Source organism: Zootermopsis nevadensis, unplaced genomic scaffold (assembly GCF_977971745.1).
Source record: "Zootermopsis nevadensis isolate Lab colony 2312 unplaced genomic scaffold, Znev_1.0 Znev_ptg000025l, whole genome shotgun sequence".
Classification (NCBI taxonomy): domain Eukaryota; kingdom Metazoa; phylum Arthropoda; class Insecta; order Blattodea; family Termopsidae; genus Zootermopsis; species Zootermopsis nevadensis.
Genome location: NW_028259157.1, coordinates 10,091,504 through 10,109,601, shown reverse-complemented (window position 1 = coordinate 10,109,601; position 18,098 = coordinate 10,091,504). Strand labels below are relative to the sequence as shown.

The following is an 18,098-nucleotide window of genomic DNA, read 5'->3' as shown; positions in this document are numbered from 1 at the left end:
TTTCTTCTAGCCTCTGCATCGAGATTGAATCTGGGAGACACCTAGCCTTCTATCCAGTGGGTACCAGGAATCCTTTCCTTGGGACTGGCCAGAGCATGATGCTGACCACTAACCTCCTTCTAGTCTCAACATCAAGAATGAGTAGGAGCTATGCCTCCTCTCCTCATGAAAGCCTCTACCATGGGTAGCAGGATAGCTTTACTTTCACTTTACAATGTATTTAATCCTACATGTAATTCCGTGTGTAGTGCATTGTTTTCATATCTGTTCTCCTCTGCCTCCATCACTGGGTGATGGAGACAACAAGCACTTCTGAAACATCAGTAAACCTCTATGAGGCTACACAGCACAGCAACCCAGAAGACAGCAATCTTCATATGAGAACCAGAAATTTCACCAACCAGTCCTGCAAAGTAATGCATGTGAACCTTTTTAGAATCTGCATCAATTGCAAACATCAGTACTGTTAGAGAAAAATGGGATGAGGGAGAGAATGCAGAAGATGAGAGTGGAGGGGAAGGACGTAATGATTATGTTAGTCATGTTTTATTGCTGCAGCTGCAGTCTGTTCAGTCACTGACATAATTGACTATATATTTGAGTGGTATTGGAGGTGATCTCTTTATCGACTAAACTTCTGAAGCATAAGTTTGGGATACAGATGGCAGGATTGTGATGCTGCCACGGAGTAGATTAACTTACGTCTCGATAGTCTGTGTCAAACATGTCTCCCTACACGAGGGCAAGTGAACGGTTTAGTAAAAGAAATGTTCTGAAATTAATGAAGATGTATTACAACAAATACTTTTCAAAACAGTTTTTGTTTTCACTGGTATTTAATCCCAATAATATGAGTTTTGTGGTATGTTGTCTTTTACTGGCAGAAATTGTAGTTAATATTATTGTGATTCAGCATGTGAAATATACAGAAATAGATTGGGTGGCCTATATGCAAGAAGTGGAGGGCGTTTTGAATGGAACTTTCGACTACACGTATCTGAAGGGTGACACAGGACCACTTGTTTATCCAGCGGGCTTTATATATATTTATGCTGCGCTGTACTACGTCACAAATCATGGACAAAATATCAGACGTGCACAGTACATATTTGCCTTTCTATACATTGCCCTTCTTTATTTGGTGTTCAGAATTTACATGAAGAGCAAGAAAGTGCCTCCTTATGTTTTAGTTCTGACTTGCTGTTCTTCGTATCGCATCCATTCTATATTTGTGCTACGACTATTCAATGATCCTGTGGCCATGGTGCTATTTTATGCCTCAGTCAATCTCTTCCTAAATTCTAAATGGAGCCTGGCAAGTTTGTTATACAGTATGGCAGTATCAGTGAAAATGAATATTCTCCTGTTTGCACCTGCCATTTTGTTGACATATTTAACTTGCCTTGGTTTAAAAGGTACATTGATACAGTTGACAATATGTGCATCAGTTCAGGTTCTGCTTGGAATTCCATTCATCCTGACCAATCCCATGGCTTATATTCATGGTGCTTTCAACCTTGGCCGTGTGTTTCTATATGAGTGGACAGTGAATTGGAGGTTTCTGTCAGAGGACATTTTCACAAACTCATACTTCCATATAGGCCTCCTTGCTTTGCACATGACATTACTTTTGTTTTTCTATAGTTCTGCACTGATATACCTAAGAAGTTATGCGACACTCATTAGCATTCAGAAGAAGGTTAGGAGACAGTTATCAGACTGCACAGAAAAGTTGAACATGGACACAGCATCACAATTATTCTTACTGCCACTTTTTACTGCCAATCTGATTGGCATAGCCTGCAGTAGGTCACTGCATTACCAGTTCTATGTCTGGTATTACCATAGCCTCCCATATCTTCTTTGGTGTACTCGCTTTACAAGTATTGGCAGACTTTGCATCCTTGGTATCATTGAAATGTGTTGGAACACTTTTCCATCTACATCCCTGAGCAGTTTGACATTGCATTTGTGCCACATCATAATTTTGTTAGGAATTGCTAGAAACAGGCCAAATTTGAAAGTAGAATAAGAAGTAAGTGACATATTTGGGTGAAAGTGTACTCACACACACTTCTATACTTTAGCCCATACACTTTATATTCAAAAGTTACATTAAACTTGGCGTGTTAATAAGTAGGTAACATGGTGTTTCTATGATAACAAATGCAAATCAGTTTTACTTGTTTAAGCAGCAATAAGAAGATTACAAAATGCTCAAATATTTTTGAAAAGCACAGAGGAAAAAGAAAATTTCCTCCAAGCAGGTGTGTATAGCAGTAATGTAGTCTTGTGTAAGTGGTAGACACTTAAAATCTCAGCTAAGTTATCAGATATCATAACAGGTTTTTTTATGCCTTTCCACATTCACTTCAGGTAGGTGCTGTAATAGTGCCATGAAATAGACCATGACTGCCTCATTACAAATCTTGACTTACCATTCATGTTTATCTTCTAGTTTACTTTGATGCTGTGTGGACAGTGCAGTGGAAAACCATTGTTAAACAACCTAACAGTTAGATAGTCAGTCCAGAAACATGGACACTATTATCTTGCCACCAAATATTTTAGTTTTGACATTTTTGGTTTTTGCAGTTGGTGACAAGATGATGTACCCATGTTACGTCTATAGGGATAGTAGAGCTCCTATTTCAGAAATTTTTCACCTTTTTTATTTTAACATTACAGTGTATCTAGATGAATGCACCATAGTTTATTGTGGATTTTTGTCCACTGCTTTGGGATTCGTCTGGTTTACACATTTGAACTACAATGCATGTAATGTACGAGGCTCGTCCACAAAGTAAGTTTCCCTGGGGCCGTTTACAGAAACAAAACACAATTTCATGGAAATATTTATTGCAACAGATACAGCAAGTGTCCAGCTATTTTTCAACATATTCGCCACCGGAATTGAGACATTTGTCATACCGTGGGACCAACTTTTAATACCTGTGTCGTAGAAGTCTGCCGCCTGGGATTGGAACCACTGTGTGACAACCATCTCCGCCTCTCTGTGATTCTCAAAACGCTGACGCTGACCGGACAGGAATTTCTTGAGGTGTAGGAAAAGATGGAAATCACTGGGAGCGAGGTCCGGGCTGTAGGGTGAATGATTAAACACCTCCCAGCTGAACTCCTGCAGGAGACTTGCTGTCCGTCGAGCCGTGTGCGGCCTAGCGTTATCACTGACCGCACTTCACAGTCGGCGGGAGCTGAAATAAGAACCTCCATCTTCAACAGCTGCAACGATGCTACTGTGAGAACGCGGGAAGTGCCGTTAGTGCATGCGCCATGCTACGTCATTGCTCTATCACGTACGCACAGTCGCTTCGCGCATTATAAGGTTTGCTAGCTGTGGGACGAGTGGGAAACTTACTTTGTGGACGCGCCTCGTACTTTGGAGTGGCTGTCTCTCACATTCAGTTTATCAGAGTTATGGGAATGATTTTTTATCCTCCTTAACAAATTTATCAACACATTTTACTGTAACAAGGATTGCCTCTTTAATAAGGGAGTTTTAGCAGCATCAGTGACAACTTTTAAGAAATTGAACTCCAGGTCTAGACGTATACATGTTTGTTTGTCCAAGAGTTGTAACTTCAACTTTTTTATTGACTGGCTCATATGTTTTCTATTGTAACTTCTTCTCATATAAATATCTAGAAATCTGGTATTGTTAGTGATACTATAAATGAACAGTACATTTTTTAGCCATTTCTTTTGGGTACTGATTGAGTTGTATAGAATGGAATAGAATAGATGTTTGATGTGTAATGCACCTAAATGTTTTCAGATAGATAAAGATGTTAAATTTGTTTCTTAACATGGTTTCTGTTTTGATTTGCTATGAGGAATATCTGTTTTGTCCACTTCTGTGTGCTCCTCACTCTATTGTAGTAGATGTCATGATGATACCTTGAATTATGCTAGGTTGGCCTTTTCCAATTCCTTGTAATTCATTATCATCATCCTAGAGAGGAAGTTGGGCTGGTAGATAGGAGGGTGGGTGAAAGAAGCTATTAGTGATTATGGAAGCATGCTTATCACAGAGAACTAGAAGAATATTAATGAAATAATTATTTAATATAGGTGTGGATTTATTATGTACTAATCAAATTAGTTGTTTGTTTTTTGGTTTGTAGTGCCACATAGTCTGGTAGAGGTTTACCATTTCAGAGGTCGTACACGGCACTACAACCCAGAAGACAGCGATCTTTATACTCACTGCCATGAGAACCTAAAATCCTAAATTAACTGCCAGTGTTACTAAAAGGTACAGTTATAATGTTTGTAGAAAAGTCTGTAGTCCAATAGGGGAACTTTGCTGTTTAGAAAACCAGAGGGGCTTAGCTACCACATTTGCCACATTGTCCGTTTGCCTCTAATCATAGTACTGGTTATATTTAAAAAATCCAATTTCCTGTATGTTTCTGTGGAGTTGGCATTATATCATTGCGAGCAGTAAATTAGCCCAGTGCATTCCTTCAGAGCAGCACTGTCATGGTCATTTCAGGTGTTTGGACTGCTAGGTAATGTTGACAGCACTGTGGCTAAAACCAGAGTATATGCAGCCATAGTGATTGAGTGTAGTAACTGCTCAGTTTTTGTGTTATACATCAGGGAAGTATTCTCTTGTGCAAGCAATAATGTCAAATAGTTGTTACAGACATGTAACTGATATGGAAATTGTTTTGTAATAATTTATTTACAGCAAACAGGACTTACAAAAAAAAAAAGTAGCAATATAGTCATAAATTCGTAACTGTTTTTAATATTTCATCAGAACACAAGGCATCAGTATGAAGAAAAAGTATAGAAGTTCATATATCTTTATTAAACTTTCATGTGTTTACAGTCAGAAAGAATCAGAACTGTTGGCTGTATAAGTCATTACCAATGTCCAAACTGATGATGGCACAGGTTTTAAGACTGTAGTTAACTAATAAAATGGTAATAAATTGTAATCTGTGTAATCCTAGTATGAAACTTATGGAATATTCTAACATTTACAAACATTACAAGAAATAATCTTATTTTTGAAGAAGTTTCAAATGTTTGTTGAAGCTGTTTTAAAAGTTTTCAAAAACATCAGAAACACTTGAATATGTAGTATAAAGTAAATAATATGTTTAAGTGTATGAACAGGTAACATATTTATATGACCTTTTATGAGATAGTATCATTAGTTACATATTTTTATGCGATAGTAACGTTTTTTAAATGTTATTTTAAGACACAGTTCTCTAGAAAACATTCTATACAACCTAATGCATATACCTTGCAAGAAACATTACAAAATTGGCAGGGAATTTATTTCAAAGAAGACATGGTGCCACATACTTAATAGTATTTTATCAGCTTATAGTAATATATAACACAGAAACTTCACAAATCTAATTATATTTTATAAAATGTCTACACAGTAAAACACCATAATATATGACAGTCAGTCACACAATGAATGCTAAACTTTTGTTTCCTTCTATAATCCATATATTTTACAATAATTTCTGTACAGATGTTCAGGGTTGATTTGAAAGTGTGTGCCCTCTCAACTTCTTGCGAAGGACTCTTATGCGTGAATAAGCCAGATCCCAGTCCAGGTAACTCCCCACTAGATGCCTTGTGTTGTTTGGCTTGTCATCATAGCCCTTACGTCCATGTAAAAGTCGTACGTTGTCAAACATAAGAATCTCACCTGCAACAAAGAAGTAAATAGAATTGCTGAGAATGTGTGGTACTGTTTATTATATAGCTTTGTTATTGCTGTTTTTAGCAATACTACCAACTGGTTTGAAATAATTAACCAAAAAACATGGCTTCTGGAAAGTGCTATTTAGTTTAGTTTAGAATACCACAGAATTTCACAATAGACCATGGTTTGTTGATGAGTACTCAAATTTTTGTCAAAGTGAGGCCAGCTGTATCTTCAGGCACATAACCATATAAATTACTTTCTAGACATTCTGTATAAGAATGTGATACAAATATAAAAGCATAAATATTAAATAGTGGCAGACTTTGATATTAGCAAAGTGCTAACACAGTTTTAATCAGTCATTATAACAAATTAAAACTTACTCTCTGGTAGTAAAACATGAGGGTTTAGCACTGATAATACTACAAAGCCTGACATTAGACATAATCCTGAGCCAGTTTTAACTTCCCATTCATTCTCTGAACTTATTTCAAGATCTATTATAATACTTAGAGATTCTCCAACAATATTCTGTACATATTTCTCATTTCCCACATCCAAACTATGTGTCCATTACATTTTAACCAAATTGATTCTATTACCTTAATAGTAGGTAATATGTGTAAATTGTGAAGGCCCTTATATGTAGCATACCTTTCTTTCTCTTAGATCCAAATATTTTCTTGATCATTGTTTTCAACATTTACAATTTGAGTACTTCCCTCAACGTTAGAGATCACAATACAGAAAAACTGATAAAATCTGCTTATTTATATATATATATATATATATATATTATGTATAAATTTTAATTTTAACATAAATCTAATTTTTGTCTTTTATTTTTTCCAGATATCTACATTTTGAAACATTGGCAAATGATTTGTTAGTGATTTTATCCAGATTTTAGTTGTATGTTATGCCCATGTATTTAGTTATTCCATGTTCACATCTATTCCTCTTGAGTTGTGAATTTGACAAACTTAGCCAATGTGGTATAATAACTGCACCTTGCAGTTTGTGCTTCACCTGAGCATTCCTTCTTTACAGTCTGGTTCTAAATTGTCTTTCTAGTTAATATCAAGGTTCAGTTTGAGCCTTCTTTGCTTTCTCTGTTAATAAGACTTTATTAATGTCATTGAATGATGTTGAAGAAATTATTAGGTTTTATTGTAAGGTACTAACTCACTGTTTGTAAGGGGAGATGAGGAAAGCTACAAAAATCCAGAGGATAATGAATCTAAAAGAATATTATATACTTATTACCAACAAGTTTCTTTGCAACATATATAAATCGAATAAAATATCCTTGCGCTATTTAATTTATTTTGTTGTGTTGTAGCATGCTCGGATTTAAATTTAGCTTTATTGTTATGAATTCACAATCTTTACTTATGTGTTTGTATTTGTCCGGGATAGCTCAGTCAGTATAGTGACTAGCTACGGGCTGGACGACCGGGGTTCGATCCCCGACGGGGGCAGAGGATTTTTCCTCTAGCCTCTGCGTCCAGACCGGCTCTGGGGCCCACCCAGCCTCCTCTACAATGGGTACCGGGGTCCTTTCCCGGGGGTAAAGCCGGCCGGGGCGTGATGCTGACCAATCACCCCCATCTAGTGCCGGGGTCAAGGAAGAGAGGAGCTATACCTCCACTCACCCCAAACGCCTACATGGCGTATAGTGGGACAAACTTTACTTTACTTTATTTGTGATTGAGAGACATACCTTCTTTGAGTTTGAAGTAAACTGTATTCTCAGGTTTATAAATTTCCTCAGTAAATGCTGCATGTGCTTCATACCAGGGAATGACCTGATCAAGAGGCACAGTAAAGTGTGTGTCTCGCTGCTGCTGGCTGTAGTCAATACGTAAAAATTCTCCATTGGAGTCGGTGCTGTAACATGCAAGTACTATTAACTTCATGTTAACTCTGGCGAATTAATATACCTGAAGAGGATGGATGTTTTAAGTTGGCAAGGAATGGCAGCTGAAACATAAAACATAAGTTATAATAAACAAATTACAGGATCATTTACTAATGGTGCCCCTTTTTAACTTCAAAAGGCAATTTTTGCACTTGCATAGTAACTTTTATTATCATTTTTAAATTTATACCTTCTGTCACTATAAGAGATAAAAACTATTGTTAATTATCAGGATATCTTTAATGTGAAACAACATGAAGTAGTATATGAACCACTGGAATCAAAAGTGCTGATAATTGGTGAAATTTTGTACTTGAGTTTGTCATCTGCATGTAAGTTGAAGATGGCTGTCTTCTGGGTTGTGGTGCCATGTAGTGTGGTAGAAGTTTACCGACGTTTCAAAGGTCCTTGCTGCCTCCATCATCAGGGTAATGAGTAAGCCACACAAGTGGAAACAGTTACAGTTATAGGATACTGACAGTCAAAGAACTATAACTAACCATTTCTACTCGCTTACTCATCATGTTACTGATGATGGAGGCAGCAAGGACCTCAGAAACGTCTGTAAACTTTTACCAGACTGCATGGCACAACAACGCAGAAGACAGCCATCTTCAGATTCACTGCTGTGAAAACCTCAAATCCTGCATTGCTGACTGTTGTTGCAGTTTTCTTTCTTTATCTCTGATCTTTAGCATTTTGCTAAAAATATTCTGTGAAATAAATAAGGATTAATATGTGTCAGTTTTTAAAGTTCGGCAATTTAGGAAAGCCATGAGGACATGGGCAGGCAATGCTGTTTTCTTACCACTTTGTTAAGAAGGGCTGTTAATGGCTCTTTATTTTCTGTCTGTTTTAACAAAATAATTTTTGAAAACAGGTGTGTTCATTCTGTTACAACAAAAGGAACCATGTGTACTGGTAGTTATATAAAATGATGCATACAAACAAAAACTGTTTACACTTTGAAAAGACAACTTTTCCTGTGAACTTCAACGTTGCGTGGGTAACGTTTCATGGGTAATACCCACGCAACGTTGAAGTTCACAAACACAGATAGACCAACAACGGAAACCTCAATTTAGGGCAGTGGACAAAATGATAAGTAGCTCAATTTAGAAAATACACCAACTCCTGTGCAATTAACGTCCAGTATGTTACTGCATAAAGTATGTTTTATAAAGTGCGACCTTTTATGCTTTATAACAAACCACCGTCTTAAGAATTGTATGATTTAATATGAATTAATTTGTTTGCCACTGATGATGACCTCTTGAGGTCGAAACACATTTGGCACTAAGTGTCTTTTCAAAGTGTAAACAGTTTTTGTCTGTATGCATGATTTTATATAACTACCAGTATGCAAGATCTAGTAAAATGTTTGTCTAGCCGGTAAAGGTACTTACAGTATGACAGGTGACCTATACAGGCTGTGGAATGTGTATCCACCCTCCTGCCCTATATCATACCAGTCAACTGGAGTTTCTGTGAGCACTCTGTAAACTTCAGGCTTCTCCTCCTTCAGCTTTTTAGTTATGTGCAGGGCATCTGTAACTTGGTTGTCACCACCAATAGCTTCTGTCTGCACGAGGCAGTGCAGCATGTTGATCTGTGAACATTACACGTGTTTCATAGATTTTTATTGATGCTGTCACCTCAAAGTTACTTCCTTCATCCTTGCCATAGAGGTTAAATCACTTAAATTTTCTGACAAATTATATATCAGTTTTTCACTATAAATTTCTACTGAGAGCCAGTCCACTCTAGTCCTGAAGTGTTAAATTAATGTACTGTTATGGTTTAAATGTTAACTGTATATGCCACTCGTCTGTTTCCACGGTGTTTTGTCTCAGTTACTGTCACATAAAATTTGATTTATGGAACCAGTTACATTTCCCTTTATAACAAACGTATCAAATGTGATTATTCTGGTGTCACTTTATTTGGAAATGCAAATCTTCACCTGTATTGGGTTTGAAGATTATGAAACATCCCTTTTGCTTCCAAAATGTCTGAAGTTTGAAAGTATGTATCCTAAACTGATTACATCAGTAAAACTGTGCTTAGCCTCACATTCAATGCAGAAAGCAATTTGATTTCCTCTTACAATATTCTCTCTTTTCATATCAGTTTGCCAAATTGTTCTAATATCGATTATGAAGGGTTCTGACGATGGTGTAATACAGTCTGGATTATAACAGTGTTTCAAGGACTGGTAGTGAAGGCGGCACCTACTCTGTTGGGGTCTGTTAGAATGAGCTAACCCAGTCATATGTCTTGTTATAATTCTTATTGTTAATCTTATTATTATCTCCCATGGTATAACCTGATCTCAGGTGCTGACCTAGGTTGTTCAGTGATTGGGAATAGCATATTTTCATGTATGCTACAGAGTGGGTGCCCCCTTCACTACACCTGAAGATGAGGACATTCAGTCCTCGAAACGTGTGTTTCATGTCAAACGATGGACACGATCTAAAAACCCAACAATGAAGATTATTCTGATATCATCCTCTCATATCCTGTCCTTTTATTTTTACATTTAGAAAATATAGATGTCCCATGCTTTTAATCTCTCAAGAATGTGTTTGTGGTACAGCTTTGTTATTACTTACACCTGGCTTGTGGTGATAATATGGCATGTCAGTGTGCATTTGAAGGTTTCCTGGTGTGTAGGCCAGGTTGTTGGTGTCTGGCTGATGCTTCACCATGTACTCCTCTCTGTGAATAGCGTAACACAAATACTAACTAGGGCTGTTGACCAATTAATATTTGTATCTGTTATATTTTGGTTTGTGTTCGTGTAATTATTCATTGGTAAGTTCCAAAGTGGGTTCCTTGGAAAATACTCTCTTACATTTGCTGTACTGTAATGCTGCAGAAAAGAATTATACCAAGAAAATTGGGCAGTCGGTGTATTCCCTATGCCTGGTGCTGAGGTACTTAGGGGTTCAACTTCTGAAATATGATGGTTAGAAGAAAGGATCACATACCATGCTAGAAGCATGCATTTTTTATATTCTTGTTATTCACTTGCTTAAATAAGTTGCTCACCCATAATGAGTTCGTTTGATGAAGCCGACTTTGTTAGCAATTTTTCTCAGTTGATCTTCCTGTGGTGGTGCATTGTCAATAACAGCAATTCCGTATGTTGCAACACTTTCCAGCAAGTCTAGTAAAGTTGTTTCACTGAAATATATAGTAGTGTCATATAAGCTTTCTATAAAATCTTTTTCTCACTTGTACCAATTAGTGAAAGAATTTTTGTAGAGAACTTCAGAAACAATAGCTAACTGATTTTAAATTGTATTTTAATATACTATTCCATAATTTTCTCAGGGACTGAAGGGAAACCATGAAAACCCTCAAGATATCCAGCTCGCCAGCAAAGGTTCGGTGAACCTCATGAACACAAGCCAGGCTTGCTTCTGCTGACTTAACATGCTCAGTCACTGAAAGAAGGGCTCATCCTAATAGAATAAATATCTTCATACTCGTTACCATGAGAACGTGAAATCTCATTTATCCTTTTGTCATATTTCATGTTATGGCTGTCTTCAGGGATGTTGTGGGAGGTAACTTGGCATATCTTGAGATGAGCTAACCCAACCCAATCTGACCTAATCTACCCAATCCCAATGTAACTTGACCTAACCTAACCCAACTTAACCAAATGTAATGACAAATTTAAAAATTTATACTCCTCCCCCAGTATTGTCAGGGTGATTAAGTTGAGTAGAATGAGATGGGCAGGGCATGTAGCACGCGTGGATGGGACAAGAGGTGTGCACCAGGTATTTGTTGGGAAGCCTGAGGGGAAGAGACCGCTGGGGAGATGACATAGATGTCAGGCGGTATCTATGGGAGATAGGAGTTGAAGGAGACTGGATTTTGTTGGCCCAGGACAGGGTCCAGTGGAGGGCTTTGGTTAAGCCGGTGATGAACCTTCGGGTTCGGTAAGCCATATAGTTAGTTAGTTAGTTAATGCAGCTCTGCCTAAACACTTTCTTTACATGTTGTGACCTTCAATTTGATTGACGTGATTTTGAACTGTTTTTTTTATGAATTTCTTTGACCTTGGTATGACCTTGACATAACCTTGGACTTAACCATGCCTGCTTTTCGGCATAAATTAAAATCTTGAAATGACTTTGAAATTTCAGATGTCTTAAGCACGGCGTTGGACTGACTTTGGCATGACCTTGGAATTAACTTGAGCTATCAATGATCAGACATTCACACGAACTTTGCCTCTTCCAGGCCTACTGTTTGGCAAGAATTCACATGTCCTTATAATGACCTTGAAATAACCTTGAACTTTAAACAAGATACTACAGTCTTGGACAATGGTTTGACTATGGACTCACCTGTTGAGAACATCGTGGAAGTTATACTTATTGAGGATTTTGTTGAAGTTAGCAGTGTCCCAGGAAATCCTCATCATAGGATAGTGCTGCTTCAACCAGTCTTTCCGCACATTTTCTGCAAAACTTCGTTCCAGAAGCCAGTTAAAGTCATAGTCACTCTCATGATCATCACTCCACACCAGTTTCAGTTGGTTATCTTCTGCCTACATATAAACATAGATGATAATTTAGAACTATATTTATTCTTACATATAAATGTAATATGAATAAATTTTTCTTGACTTCTTTATGGAGTACCAGTGACTAGATGATTTGTGCAGTGTTTAGTTTCTACTTCATGTGTGTAAGAGTACCAGATATCTTTTTAACAAGGAAACATAAAGAGTTAAATAGTTTACATTGGGATGGGAGTTGTCATTCAGGGCTGTAACATCATGGAAAGATACAGAACCCAGTCATGGTAAGAGAATTTAAAAGTTTCTGATGATGGTGTGAGACAATGTGTATAATAATTCTGTTAGACTTGACAATTGTCTAAGTGTTTTTTATTAAAAACCATTATGTTTCAGAAGTTGGTTCTACTTCCATCTTCTTTGACCTTGCTGCACTGTTGAAACTAGCTTAACCTAGGGGTGCAAAAGAGCAGAATTTTGTCCTTCCACTAGGTATCTCAAGACTGAATTAGAACCAACTTCCAAAATGTTGTTTAATTAAAGAACATTTAGACGATGGGTGACGTCAACAGAACAATCACACACATCCAGTCATATTAGCCATCTACTGGATGAATTTTCAGTTTCACTGGACAAATTCTGAAGGACTGTACCTTACAATATAAGATGACTGCATGTTATTAATTATTTTCATTTACTTATATATATTTGTTTCTCTACCTTTTATTGCCATACATTTAGCCTTTATAATAGAAATAGTCATGCCATTAGTTAAACTAACTTCATGTAGGTTACGTGCTGCTCTTGGGTACCTTATAGAAGATCCTGCTGTAAATAATATTTTTTTTAGTTATAAAGTACTCCCTAGTTTCAATAAACTGAGAAAATGAAGTGCTTCCCTCATTAACTGCATTTACATAAATTATACAAAAATTTTCTATTTAAATTTGTGTAGCTTCTGAGGTTGTTCTTTCTAAAGGCTCAACTTGATTCTCCTATATGCTGGTTGACTCCACAAATGAATTGCTGGGTGACATGAATTACTTATTATTTGCATTCAAGACAACGATATTTGAGTAAAATTTCCTATTTATTCTTCTTTTGTTTAATAACAGTGATTCCATTTGCCTAGATTAGATAGTGTTGAATGAAAAGATGACTAGATAAATTGATTGTAAAGTATGTAGATTTAAGCAATCATGTCCAAGTTTTTGCCTGCAGATACTTAGGAAGACCACAACAAACACGCCAGAATAATGGTCTCTGGCTCAAGATTTGAACCCAGCACCTCCAAAATAGACAGCAGTAATGTTAACTATTTGACTGCTATGTTTGATAAATATTTTTTATGTAAATATGTAATGTTGCTGGATAAATGCACAAACTATGAATATATTCATAATGCCAGTTAAAGCCACTGGAACATTTTATTCTGTTAATGACAGATACTGCCATCCATTTCCACACCTAAATATGTATATACTGATCCTGATCTGCAGGTCACTTTATGTGAAATGGATATGAGTAACTTATCTGTATTTTGACCCTGAATTAGCTCTCTTGGAATGCACAACAACTTACTTACCATAATATGGGTTGGCTTAATGTTGACATCAAAGTACTTCCAGTCCAATGTTCGTGATTGCATGACCGTATTGAAGCATTTGGGACATTGACAGTTGTCTCGCAGCCACAGACTGGGATACTGATGCTGTTCTCCAGTGGATGTTCCAATAGTGATCATGCTGCCATCAACGTCTCGTATAGCGTTTACCAGCACTGGCTGTTGTTAAATTAAGTTGTCAATTTAATCAGAGTTTTGTTATATATCCTAGTATCCTATCTGCCTAAACTGACCTGTCTGAAATTCTGTGCTTAAAACTTTGAAGTAGTGTTTCAAAATCATTCATATTTAATATAGCAAAATTTGACACCAGTCTCTGATATTTTATGATAGAGAAGTCTACTAATATATAATGACTCTACAGTAAAACTAGTTACATACTGTAATTTAGTATATGAAGCTACATAAAACTTTTATTTGATTTTTGGCAAAAATTACCCTGATAAAGGATACAGCAAGCACCTCTGAAACATCAGTAAATTTCTAGCAGACTACACATTGCAACAACCCAGAAGACAGTCATCTTCATACTTGCTACTATGAGAACTTGAAATCTTGTTTATGTGTGGTTTCTTGGTTCAGATAGACTGAGGTCAAAGTAACCTCTTCCCTTAAATAAGATGAATGTTCTGTTATATATATGTATACCTTTTCCTCTTCCTTGGGTTTAGCAACTGGACCTTGGTGCTTAACTTCAGAGCTATGAACAGTTCTGAAAACTGAAGTTGGATAGGAGGTGGATGAGAAACGAAGTTGTCTGCATGCTTTAAGGCTCTGAATCTTACTTCCAAATTTGGCAGTAGCAAGAACCAGGGTACGTAGGTTCAGCATGATTGCTCTGAGAACATATTACAGTTACAATGAATGCTTACTAATAATATGGATATTATAATATATAATAAGTACTTAATTTGTCAAAGGAAATGATTAGAAGTTCTATATAGAATAGTCAGTCTAATAAGAACTTTTAGAAAAACGCTACTTTCATAATCTTGACGTGTATAAAATCATATGTTTAATTATAATGTGACAAAACTCCAGTTTCACAGTACTTTTAATAAAAGTTAAGATATACTTGTTCTGGTTATTTTTGTCACAAATTAAGCTTTAATTATAATGAAAGATTATTGATAATATGATTGCATGAGTATCATTGACAAATTCCATGGATCATACTTCTTGAGAAGCTGATAGTTCATCATCCCATAAAGAAATTCCTTTACGTGACCTGATTGCCATGTTTAGAAGAATCTTTCACTGGACACTTCCATGAGCTAAGTGAATCAATCCATACTATATTTCTTTAATAACAGTTTTAATATTATCCTTTCATGTACTCATGTACACCTGAATCTTCATGTCTTGTAGCTAAAATTTCATTTTTCACCACACCCATGCATACTTTTAATTTTACAAAATTTACTCTGCTGATCAAGGCGTAAGGTGGGAGGAGACTAGTTTTACTGTTATGTAGACTATGGTAATCAACAAGAACATTTAGGACACTGTTAAAGTAGTGCAGAAATGTAGTTTTGACATACTAACACATCAATACTGTCCGATCATTGTTTATGATAAATGTACACAAATGCACTTGATAAGTCATGTTCTTTGACCTTGTATTATAAAAGATATAAATACTTTTTAGAGCAAAGTTCTTACTTGAATGTGTTGGAGTTATTCCAAAAGAAGGTTTTCACTTTTGGTGTTCTCATCAATGTAACAGTGAATCTCTCATGTTTAAAAATATATTAGGTGGCTTAAGTAGGGATTGTTGTGTTGAATTTTTAACACATTATGAAAGCTTTAGTTTCCATCATAAATACTGGCCTCAGTTATTAACATTATCACCTTTATTGTAATTTCATGGTATGAGAATATTGTCTCCAAATAATGTGATATACTTTTGGTCCTACTAATGAATAACTTCAGATGACTTCAAAACCAAGCATAACAGGTTTGTGGCAAGCACCAACTAATCAACCTAACTAGTTAAAAGTCTGTGACATTATGGCATCTGCTTTTTGTTATGATTTTCCATGTTTGTATTAGTCTCAAAATTGGCCCTTCCCTATAGATTTCTCTGCCACAGTTTTGCATTCAACACATATATAGCTTTTTCAATATGCCAGAAACCCTTCTGTCTCAGCCTTATAAGTTTACTATTCATAATTATAATTTACTCAAATGATATAACCTCAGTACGTGGTGTGGTTTAACTTAACAACTAGAAATTATGAACCTTCATCTCAAAACTAAATATGCCATGCAACTAAATTGTTGTATCAAAATAGTCCAAACATACCCACTCAGACTTTTTTCTTATATCTCAAGCTGGAAGCAGACGTGTGTTCGTAGTAACGATGTTACGTTTGTGATGGTCACTCTTGTAATGATGTGATTTTATAACAGAATACAATCATGGAGGCATTGCTCAACATAACATGCGTGACATTTCTGAAAAGCTCACACATTGGAGGGTCCGGTACATTATCTCATACAATTTATTGTCAGAACAAAGGTCAGTGAAACATATCACTGAAAAAAAAAGTGGCACAAGAAACACATATATGACAAAAATGTTTACAGCCCAAGTATAACATTGACATTCAATTTAAAATGACAGAAGATTCACCATAATAGAAATATACTGTGAAGGAAACATTAGAATTAAAGAAAGGTCTGTGTTATATTTTATGCTTCAAGTCTCCTGCCATTTGGTCATCTTTTAAATTTGTTTCTGTGAGATTTATGGAGAGATTGACTGAAATTAAATTATAAACTTGGAAATAGCAGAATAGGGGAAGAAGTAGTCATCTATAAGTATACTAATTTGCATCTCAGTGATTCAGTATGATTAGACACTTGTGCATTTTAAAACAAACTTTCAGAACAGACATTTTTACTTCAGTGCTGCCTGTTATGCAAAACCTAAATAATGCTTGTATCTGTAAACATATTGTGATAGTACACTGCCAAGTCTGTGTTCCATATATGTGCATGCCTGTCTTGAAAAAGAAAATCTGAATTTAAGGTTAAGTCTTGTATGATCATAGATTTCTGAAAATGTGCAGTTTTTGTTCAGATAATCTGAATGGACAAGAAGACAGTGCACACTGCATACATAATTATGCATAATAATAAACTAATAACCTAAGTCTACAAGTGTGAATATGAAATTTTTCACAGAAGTGTATTGAATCAGAATCAGCACTGTTAAATGTGGGATTATGACATTTTCTACAGAAATATATTGATAAAAAATGTACAATATTATTAGGTCCACCATAAATAAATAATGTGTTAAAAAGATTTATTGTGGCAAGGGACAAGATTTAAACACTTACAGGTTTTGGGAATTAAAATAAAACAATATTACAATTAATTTAACATGTTTTTTGTGCGGATGTGAAAAGTTATTTGTCATGTGAAGGGAAGAAAGAGTATTTGAGAACAAAATCAGCTTCTCAAGAAGGACTCTACTCCATGTAGTTAGAGATTTTGGGAATTAACCTCTTTATTACAGTATCCAAACTGACTCTTTGATCTACTCAGCCTCACTTCTTTAATGGGCAAGTGTTTTTCTTGTTTATAAAAGTAGTTATAGCATTATGATAATGCATGAATCTTTACTAAAACTTTCCATACAGGTGTTTAGGAGATGATGCTGTGATGCAAATCAAAAAGACTTTGGTGAGATTTGAGGTTTTCACAGCATTTTTAATGGTGGAAAAACAAAGAACATCATCATTAGTAAGACTCAGACCAATGTTTCAAAGGTCCAGTAAAGACCTTTGAAACATTAGTAAACTTCTACCAGATGACTTGGCACTACAACCCAAAAGACAGCCGTCTTCAGGGAAGGAGTCGCACATTACCTGTGGTTCAAATTCTAATGTTATATGAAACAATATTATTGTTTAACAGTAATCAGTATAAGAACTTGTATTTCAGATGTCATGATGACATTATGAACAAATGAATGCATATATAGGCCACTTGTGGAGGAAAATTATGGCAGTACTTAAATACCGCTTTGTTGCCTTATTTACTGTCATAAACACATCCTAATATTACAGGGTGCAATGTTAATTAATGCTACATATAAGTTTACTTATGCCCCTTATGCACTGCAATAGTGTGATGAAGACAAAGTCAAAACGACTGTGGTCTGATGGTCATATAAATTCAATCATTGGCCAGCAGGCTCTGGTGATGTTGAGCTGTTCTGTCCAACACTGGGTAGATACAGATTATTATTATTTAGTGTTCTGTCTGAGGACAGGTCCATATGAACAGGATCTTTCCATCC

General features: G+C 35.9%; 2 protein-coding genes across 2 annotated transcripts; one reads left to right on the top strand and one right to left on the bottom strand.

Moving 5' to 3' along the window:
- Positions 1 to 121: 121 nt before the first annotated feature.
- On the top strand, positions 122 to 3,826 carry Alg3 (Alg3, alpha-1,3- mannosyltransferase). The gene has a single exon (XM_022071725.2). It carries the CDS (start codon positions 725 to 727, stop codon positions 2,030 to 2,032), a length of 1,308 nt encoding a protein of 435 aa, XP_021927417.2. The 5' UTR covers positions 122 to 724; the 3' UTR covers positions 2,033 to 3,826.
- A 990-nt stretch (positions 3,827 to 4,816) lies between these two features.
- LOC110833534 (gamma-butyrobetaine dioxygenase) lies at positions 4,817 to 16,257 on the bottom strand. Its single transcript, XM_022071724.2, has 9 exons — positions 16,092 to 16,257; positions 14,435 to 14,624; positions 13,748 to 13,945; positions 11,990 to 12,192; positions 10,677 to 10,811; positions 10,238 to 10,343; positions 9,029 to 9,231; positions 7,425 to 7,591; positions 4,817 to 5,701 (listed from the first exon to the last, which is right to left on the bottom strand). The coding sequence occupies exons 2-9, from the start codon at positions 14,615 to 14,617 to the stop codon at positions 5,526 to 5,528; spliced, it is 1,371 nt and encodes a 456-aa protein (XP_021927416.2). The 5' UTR covers positions 14,618 to 14,624; positions 16,092 to 16,257; the 3' UTR covers positions 4,817 to 5,525.
- Positions 16,258 to 18,098: the final 1,841 nt, after the last annotated feature.

Coding starts and splice junctions, on each gene's coding strand:
- Alg3 (XM_022071725.2), top strand. CDS start 725: ATGTCTCCCTACACGAGGGCAAGTGAACGGTTTAGTAAAAGAAATGTT.
- LOC110833534 (XM_022071724.2), bottom strand. CDS start 14,617: ATGCTGAACCTACGTACCCTGGTTCTTGCTACTGCCAAATTTGGAAGT. Junction 12,193..13,747: donor TTAAGCCAACCCATATTATG/GTAAGTAAGTTG, acceptor GTTTATATGTAG/GCAGAAGATAACCAACTGAA. Junction 10,812..11,989: donor TTCCACGATGTTCTCAACAG/GTGAGTCCATAG, acceptor TATATATTTCAG/TGAAACAACTTTACTAGACT.